Raw genomic sequence first — 9413 nt, 5'->3', positions numbered from 1 at the left:
ATCCCCGCAGCAGAATGAGTTATTTATAGCTATGTAATTTACCTGAGCCTATAGGCTCCTATGAGGTAAATCCATGCCTGGTGTGTACACATCTAATTAGGATTAGCCAATGTTATCACTTCCATGTAGTAGGAGAGCTTACTCAATTCTTTTCAAAGTGTTAAAAATCTGTTACCCCTCATACGACGTGGCAGTGGCAAAATTGGCTAATCAAAATTGATGGCGTGATGTCATGTGGTGGGCCGAGAAGTGGCGTGAACAATGGGATTGGTCGTTGTCTGGGTTGAGTTGATCCACCGGGTGGATTGTTTGCGGGTGGGGGACGCAATCCTCTAAACACGCCTGATTATCAGTTATCAGCCACCTCAGCCGACTTTATCCATGAGTGTGTATGAGGTTTTAGACTGGCTTTTCCGCTACAAAAACAACTCGTGCTAAATATTCCGACTAGCATACAGCTGCAATGAGTGTTTATATAATGCCAACCTATAGGACACGGTGTGGGACAATATAGGAGGCAGAGCCGGGACAAGGTCCTCCAGCACCCAAGGCTGAGACACCAAAGTGCGCCCCTCCATCTGTCCTACCCCAGCCGTCACACACTGATTACTGTTAGACTAAGAGGGGCCCCCTACCTCCCTAACATCTTAATCTCTAGTTATCTGGCTTGTAGTCACTGCCATGTATTCCCTTTTCTTATTTCTCTGTTTTAAACACAATAGGGGAATGATAGCTGAGTGAGTTGTGCGTCCCTCCTACACTGCGCCCTGAGGCTGGAGCCTCTTTCATCTCTGCCTGGCCCTGATAGGAGGTGGTGAGCCACTGATTCATGTGCAGTGTTTACAAGCTCCAAATAAAAACGTAGACAGAAGTGGACATCTAAAAGCATTTATTTCAGTTTCTTACAAAGTTCCAGTATGACGTATATTGCAATTCAGACAGTCCATCATTTGAGGGGGAGGAGGGGTCAGCGCAGACAGGAAGGACAACCCATTACACTTCCAAGGAACCCCTAAAAAAAAGGCATAACTGGAATTCTATCACCTCCATAGCTGTCCTGACCTAAAACCAGCATGCAGCCGGTGAGATACCCCACATACTGGTTCTAGATAGTCAACTCAATAGGCTGATGGCCCCAGAACCTGCATGTCTACACAAAAAAAAAAATGGCAGCTGCAGATGTCATCCAGAGAGAACTCTTCAAGGAGTTCAATAAACATTCATAGTTCAGCATAAACCTTCAGCCAATCCACTGTGGCCAATGTCATGTGACCCATTACCACCAATCAGCTTCCATCCCTGGCCACTGCTCTCACCTTATATTTGTGCCACCTTTTAGAAAACAACTAGAAGCAGCCAGCACTGGTCATAGGAGACACAGGATGGCCACAGCAGTCCCATCAGATTTCCCACAGGTGCCCTCTTATCACTGTGCATTTCTAACAAGGCAAACCCATGCTGGTGCAGGGCCCATTGAAAGGCCACAGGTCAATCAATAAGGGGCTCATCTGTAGTCGCTCTAAACATGCAGTCACATGCTCCATCCACACGTGACTGATGGGTCAGATGCTGCCTGGTTCTCCAGAAACTGGAGGGATGGGTGTGGTTTCCTCCACAGAAAAGGGAGGAATCCGTGCCAAAACTCCATGCAAGTATTGCTGGAGGTTCTTATCCTGAATATCAACCACTGAATCCTTCCTCATACCAACTCATGATGTAATAGCCATAGTGTGATCTAGAACACTACATTTCCATGGCTGAAGAGAAACACCGCAAATGGCAAATCTGTGCTGCCATGGCTAACGAGGTGGAGATGCCACATTATAGTGCACTGGGTTACAGCATGAATTGGCAAACCGTCAGGTGGGGATGGAGTATGGCTGCACCAGCCAGACTAGAGATCTGTATGATCTCACAACCAGCATCAGATCATCCACAGAGGACAAGCAGTAAGTCTGGCATCATGAACACAAGTGTCTTCTGCACCACACATCTCTCCCCCCCCCCCCCCTGCCACAAGTGTAGTACCTACAGTCCTGATTGGTGCTTCCCCTAAACCTATAGATTGTCCTAGATGGAGCAGATAGATGACAGCACACATACAGTTCTGTAAGTTAGTGTAAGCAGCAGATATTTGCAACAAGATTGCAGTGCTATGACCCCCTCAATTTCCATCACTAAAGAACAGCAGAGCGCCTCCTACAGGGCTGAGAGGGAAGCTAACAGGTCTGTTGGGGAAACGTAAAGCTACAGACTGATATCGTCACATCCATTAAAAGTTATAGTCAAACTATTGTGTGATTTAAAGTTATTAAAACTAAATGAACTATACCGTTTGGTTTGCGGTCAGCTAGACTTGTGCTGCCCTGCAGCCATAGCAAGTCTACAGTTTGTGGGTATAACTTCTCCATATTTTCTTATTCCCCTCATTCATGTAGGTCAGTGTACTCACAGCTGCAGTAAAGTTAATATGCCAATTGTCCGTTCCCAGCCCATGTGCAGCCTTTCCCAATTCAGTATCGGCAGGTGTGGCGCGGGAACAGACAGCATAAGCAAAGGTAAGTAGAATTTCAAAATGATCGATGAAATCTTTGCAATGCATACACTTGGCCTAAATGACATTTTAAACTGTTAATACAAAAGTGGAAATACACTAAGTAGGGGAAGCTGTTTCTTATCTGGAAAGTACCGCACTGCCCACCACACACCCAAAAGAGGGAAGCTGTCTCTTCTGTCAGGGCTGGGTTACAGCTATTAAAGTATTAATTAACCCGTATTGATATGAGGTGCCTTGAAAGTCAAAAACTAGAACAGCTCTTCTGATTTATAGGTCACGGGCAGCCAGTAAGGAGAAACCGCCTTATCCCTTTATTGCAGCTACACAGATCATGTGTGTTATTATATAACAGTGTGACGATGCAGGGTCGCTGTCCAATGAGCAGCTAAGTGGAACAGTGCTGCAACAGGCGCTAGGGAAACCAGGCTGCAACAGGCGCTAGGGAAACCAGGCTGCAACAGGCGCTAGGGAAACCAGGCTGCAACAGGCGCTAGGGAAACCAGGCTGCAACAGGCGCTAGGGAAACCAGGCTGCAACAGGCGCTAGGGAAACCAGGCTGCAACAGGCGCTGCAACAGGCACTAGGGAAACCATGCTGCAACAGGCACTTGGGTCACTGAGCAGCCTGACGGAGGTGTGTGACTGACCAGGCCACATGAACAGAATGAATGATTATTTTGGTGCACAGCATTTCTATGTATTTAGCAATATGCACGCAACGCAGCTTAAAAAAACCCACAGCACGCCAATTCCTTGTGGAGTTACACTGAACCTGTCCTACGCCTGATGCGCAGCACCTAGTGCACTCATACAGCTGTAGTCCTACATGTAGGAAGGAGCCCATTATGAAGATGAATGCCTGCCTAATGGAAGCTGTCACAATCAGAATTGCTAGCTGTATGCTTGTTCCACTAACAGGTCCTGATCAGGAGCACAGCAGCATCAGAGGAGCAGCTTCCATCCAACAGACGTCTATAGAAGCTGCATCCACTAGGACTGGACACTAGATGTACATATGTCAGGTCTGTAGTGTCAGTCACGGGGCAGGGAGTTTAGATAGACCGCCTAAGTCCCGGTGAGACAATCTGCACACAGAGGAATCCAAGTGCTGTGATTGGTCAGGCTAGACATTCTCTCATGCCACCACCTTGTGAGTGGCCTTATTATTTATACCACCCAGTGGGGGGTGACCAAAAGCTTTCACTATATCCTGGGATAATTCCATTCCACATAACACCCCATCCCTAAAAGGCCTTCCCGTGATTACCCCATCAGTGTCCCCTTGGGGGTTACCCCATCAGTTAGCTGCTCTCCTGAGGTAACCCTACCTTTTAAAGTGCTCTCTTCCTCTGCTCAGAGTCTGAATATTTCAGCATATAAAATGGCCGTTCTCCACACAGAGGTGACATCAGCAGGGAGGACAGACACAGTAGGGGATGGAGGGGAGATATACTTAGTACATTTCAGCACAGATATGATAACATAAGCATCCATTAAACGGAAAAGATCCAAACTCCTAGCTTTATTCGGCAATGACCGTTTCATTTGTACAGAGGACAAGACAACATCAACTGCAAATGGAGCAAAGGATTAGAACAACTTTTTAGACAGGGCTTCTTTACAGCAAGAAACCCTTACCACAAGAAGAGGTTAAGGTAAACTCTATACCTGCATTTAAAAGGAGTGGATGCTTTACTTGCACTGAAGGACATCCGCAGCTTCAATTACTAGATATACCCACAGGGTGGTAATATCCTGATCCAGTGAGAAAATGTAACCCTTCTGATTATTTTCTACTTCTGGATGAAAGGTAGAGAGGTTGGATGAACAGGCTGAAGTTTATGGAAGTGTGTGTTTTACTAGCCTAGATTACCACGTAGCTAATGACACAAGTGGCAGTAAGCTGCGTGTCCTTTGTATGACTTCTGACATGCCAGCAATTTGTGTTGGCTGTAAAGTCTCTGGGTAGGAGAACAGGAAGTCCTGGCTTTAGACAATAGCAGCCTTTGGCTTGGACTACACCTATCAACAGCAGTCTTGGGATGTGCCAATGAAACATGCACGTTATAGACAAACCGCTTCAAACCCCCTCACATGCTGGTGGCCAGCCAGCAAACAGGCACAGAAGCCCACCATATAGAGATAATATATAAAAGGCTGCACCTTATTGGTACAGCTAAAAGACAGGCTTGGCAGCCATGCACATTAAGTTCACCATCTCTGCTGGGAAAAGTGATCTGTCTTAACACAGTTCTGATCCATGGTCACCCAGAGGATTATGAGTAATAACAGATACTTCCGGCTCTAGCCAAAGTTCCTAATTCAGCCTACAGAAAAACTACCTCCGAGTGCAACAGGCAAGGCCTAACAGGTACTGCTTCTAGCTGAAATCCCTGCCGGGATAAATACCCACCAGGCTGCCTTTGCTGGCCAATTATCTGCTTTACTGGCAGAATTTTCTCTGCAGATCAGGACTGCCAGGTCCAAAAAGTCAACTGTAATGCCAAAATGTTTCTAGAATGAGCCCAGAGATAGAAAATACAAATCTGTCTTTGGTGACTTCAAGTACGCACTTCATCACTATAGATCCTTCTGTGGTTTGTTCAGGACAAAAAGAAGTGGATAGCGTAAACAGAGTTCATGAATTCTAGCATGAACATTCCAACGTGTAATAACATTACCACAAATACAATTAAAACAAATCACTATACGCACTGTTCAGCCAACACTAACATTGGGAAGCAATATAAATAAATGTGGTATAAGCGAGGATTAAGGCACACTACACTGCTTAGTGATGGGCAGCACAGAGGCAGAGGTGAGAACTCTTGCCTTGCAGCGCTGGGTCCCCAGAGTTTGTATGTTCTCTCCCCATGTCTGTGCGGGGTTCCTCTGGGCACTCCGGTTTCCTCCCACATCCCAAAAACACACAGATAAGTTAATTGGCTTCCTCCTAAATTGGCCCCAGACTACACTATATAGAGTAGACCTATGACTATGGTAGGGATTAGATTGTGTGCCCCTCTGAGGGACAGTTAAGTGACATGATTATGAACTCTGTACAGCACTGTTGAGGATGCCAGGCACTACATAAATACTAAATACCGATATCCACAATGATACATGGCATTAGCAAAATAAAGTACGCATACACAAGATTAGTTCTGGAGTCAGGTTGTCACTTTGGAACATACAAGGACTTTGCCCGAAAATCTTGTGTGTGAATAACATGTACATAGTACTGTTGATATTTCAAATGTTCTTGTTAGAGCCAGGACCCACTATGAAAAGAAAGTGTCAAAAAACACAACTGTCTAACTGGCAGCCAACTTTTACCATTGCTTTCTCCATATTCAGGGAGGGAATAACTGGTTATATCATGAAGTAGGACCACCACATCACATCCATATATTAAAAAAAATAATTTGTGAGCTTAACCTCCCTGGCGGTAGCCCCGAGCTAGCCGCTGGAAGCTCTATGCAGAGTAATGGTGCGCAGCAGGTGTTTTTACTCACCTCCCAGGGGATCCATACGCAGGCAGCCATTCTACTTCTCCTCCACAGAGGATCTGAATCACTCTGGTGAGATCTTGTCAGTAATCTCACTACAGAGTTACAGCGCCACCCAGAGCAGGAGGGAAAATTGCAGTGCTGGGGCTGCTGCTGGCTTTCTGGCAGCATGATTTTTTTTCCTGGTTTTAGGGTATGAAACGTTCAGAAAAGACCCTAAAATCCAGAAATAATCATACCGCCAGGGAGGTTAATGCAATATATACTTTGTGCCCCCTCCCAAGGCACAATTATGGGCCATCCCATGGGCCTAGTGTGGAAATACAACCTGTACCCCCCAATGGCAGTCCAGACAGAAAGGATGAGAATTATGACACACATGGGCTGAGGGGCAGAATTATGGCACACACACATCTGCTGGAGGAAAGGTTATTACACACATACCAGCAGGGGGCACAGTTATCACACTCACAATTCAAGGGCGGACGATCACATAACAAGGAGGGGGTGTCACTGAATCAACACATGACGAACCATTTTTCCTCCATCCCGAACTGTTCAGAGGAAACCCCAGAAGCATTAAAAGCACTGCAATGTTGTCACATTTTAACGTCATTTTATTAGAAATCATGCAACATATTTTAATATTATATTTATATATATAAAAATACAGAAGTGCAATAAGAACCGTGTGCAGGGACAGAGGGTGGGGTGTGGTACTGCTCCGAGTCCCGGCTGCCTATTTACCCCCCCCCCCCCCAAACCCTTTAACTTCCCACCATCCCGCTGCATGGGAGACTCAAAGAATTCATTATTTACACAAGATCAGTCTTTAGTGTGTCACAACACATAAAATGTTAGTTCAAACCACAACGATACAGAAAACAAACACCTTTATTTCACTTATGATGCCTTCAGATCGGAGTACAAAAGCGGTCGGTGGCTTCGAAGGTTTGTCTATTCTCTTGTGTAAAAGGAAGACATTTCGGACCCTCCCTACCCCCCCTTCGGGAAATTTTTCATGGCACAACTGGCTATGAAGCTTCTTGTCAAGAACTGCCTTTTAAAACATACTGTTATTGTACTTCGACAACGTGCAAAGAAAACCCCAACAAACACCATTAACCTGGAGCGGAGATGGCACGTCTGGTCAACTCTTGCCAAACAGAGACCAGAATGCCATTTCTGAACAGCTGGGTCCTCAGGAGGACCACGGGCCAATGTCCACGTGGCCCACAAGCTAGAGTCCACGTGGCCCACAAGCTAGAGTCTTGACTCATTACTTTTTCGCTCCCATTAACCACATACTCATAACCCTTCTATCGACTTTCCTCTGACCAATGTATTCACCCTTTAGCAATGTTAAAAAATAAAAATAAATCTAATGAAGACACAGTCACAAAGCTCTCGATATGTTCAGCAGCGTCAAATGAGGGGAAAAGCCAATTGCTGGAAATGATGGAAGCGTTGCAGAAATGGCAGCACAGAAATGACTAATGCAACAAAGTTCTGGAATCCTACAGTTAAGACGAGTCTATGCCATGTGCATGTGTGTCATATATATATATACTTAACATTTATCAATATTAATATTAAATAATAACACAAACACAAGTCTGCAAAAGGACTGGTGCGTCGCAGAGCTACCGATGTGACCAGACCGGCAGCCGCTTCCTGACCCTGGTCTCTGGCTGGGCGATGGACTAATCGGGTCTGGAGACGGTCCGGTGCTCAGCGAATCTCCTCCCCATTAAAAAAAAAAGCATGCAATCTAGAGATTGTCGTCATTTCCAGCCAGTATTGTTTTTGCTACCCCCGGGGGTGCTGTGCCATGTCGGATCAGCCTACCTGTTGGCCGCCTCACAGATCTGTAATAAGTTTGATTCGATTGACATTCGAGTGCTAACAGGAGATTAAATTGCTAAAAATGTTCAATTGATAGAAACTGTCTACATATAAAAAAAACAAAAAAAGGACACAATATGCAGGAGAGCCCATCGGCCTTGTCTGTCACCCCATCACAAAAAGCCAGACACCAGGTGAAGAGGCTGGCGGACCGGGTCACCTCTTGGAAAGTGCAGAGCGTTATCGGCGGGAGCGCGTGGCTCCGAGGAGAGGGGTAGAGCAGGAGAGAGAGACCCCCGGTGGTGGAGGACTGGACAGCTGTCACGGTGGAGGAGTGAAGTCGCCAAGCACAGACCCTCTTGTCTGATGTGTTATGGGTAGGGGATGTTTGTGCTGCGTGGGGGGCGCAGACGTCTTTCTCCGTGGTCCATCTCTCGCCGGCGGCCCGACCTGACATCAATCTGCAGTAAAACAGTGTGACGATTTCGGATGGAGAACAAGTGGGAAGGACAGATGTGGGAGTTGTACAGGGAGGAGATCAGACAATGAGACAAGATGGAAGACGACACCACAAATTCATCATTAGATGCCTGAAAAATAAAAGCATTTCCTGCTCAGATATCAGCATTCACATCCAGATCATCATATGACCCTCTTCCCCCTCCCCCATCCACTTCATCAATATCTACTCTACAAAGACCACTTACAACCACGGAGCCAAACTTCCCCCACAACCTGCTATGCTTCCCGCAGCTCTGCTGGACACACCTCCAGGGACATCACACGAGAGAGACGGAGAGACTCACAAAAGTCGTATGGTTGTCTGCTCCAGTCTTTAAAGTGTACCAGAGCGGTTACATTTAAAAAGATTTTATACATACCTGGGGCTTCCTCCAGCCCCATCCGCACCGATCGCTCCCACGCCGCTGTCCTCCACTTCGGGAACCGGGTCCACGCACTTCCGTCAGTCTGAGCCAGTTTGTTGTAAGAAGTTCACCCTCTACATATCTCTCCAGCGGCTGCTTGAGAGATACGCAAAGAGCGCACTTCTCCTGCGTAGCTGACCGTGACTGATGTCAGTGAAGGGACCTGGTTCCCGAAGCTGCGGGCAGCAGCGTGGGAGTAATCGGAGCTGGAAGACGACCCAGGTATGTATAAAATCTTTTTAAATTTAACAGCTCCCTTTAAAGGATACCTGTAAACACCAAGGCGTAAACGTTACATACTCATCTAAGAAAGGGGGAAGGCTCTGGTTCCCTCCGAGCAAGAATGTTAACTTTCAGTGCTCTAGGGATAGAGGTTCTCACACATTTTTGGCACAACTCAAAATGATGGGACTGAGTCAGGAAAGGTGCAGTTTAACAGGTAGAACAGACTTCTCCATTTCTCAGTCCAACCTAAACACTGGCATGGATATGGCCCTCCAGGACTGGAGTTTGACACCTGTGCCGCATAGAGCCTTCCTGGTGCTCTCGTTCCACCACCAGAGCCCCATTCCAGCGT

General features: G+C 46.5%; 1 protein-coding gene across 21 annotated transcripts in view; it reads right to left on the bottom strand.

Moving 5' to 3' along the window:
- Nucleotides 1-872: 872 nt before the first annotated feature.
- Nucleotides 873-9413, bottom strand: part of LOC137518061 (microtubule-associated protein 2-like) — a 261526-nt gene continuing 252985 nt past the window's right edge. For 20 of the 21 annotated variants that reach the window (XM_068235275.1, XM_068235285.1, XM_068235287.1 and 17 more), the window contains one exon: nt 873-8500. In XM_068235275.1, the coding sequence (XP_068091376.1) occupies nt 8493-8500 (8 nt within the window). In that variant the 3' untranslated portion in view covers nt 873-8492. The remainder of the gene's footprint in view (nt 8501-9413) is intronic. The other variant, XM_068235281.1, reaches the window with a different exon arrangement.

Source organism: Hyperolius riggenbachi, chromosome 5 (assembly GCF_040937935.1).
Source record: "Hyperolius riggenbachi isolate aHypRig1 chromosome 5, aHypRig1.pri, whole genome shotgun sequence".
NCBI classification, from domain to species: domain Eukaryota; kingdom Metazoa; phylum Chordata; class Amphibia; order Anura; family Hyperoliidae; genus Hyperolius; species Hyperolius riggenbachi.
The sequence above is the reverse complement of the archived record's forward strand: the minus strand, read 5'-3'. Positions and strand labels throughout refer to the sequence as shown.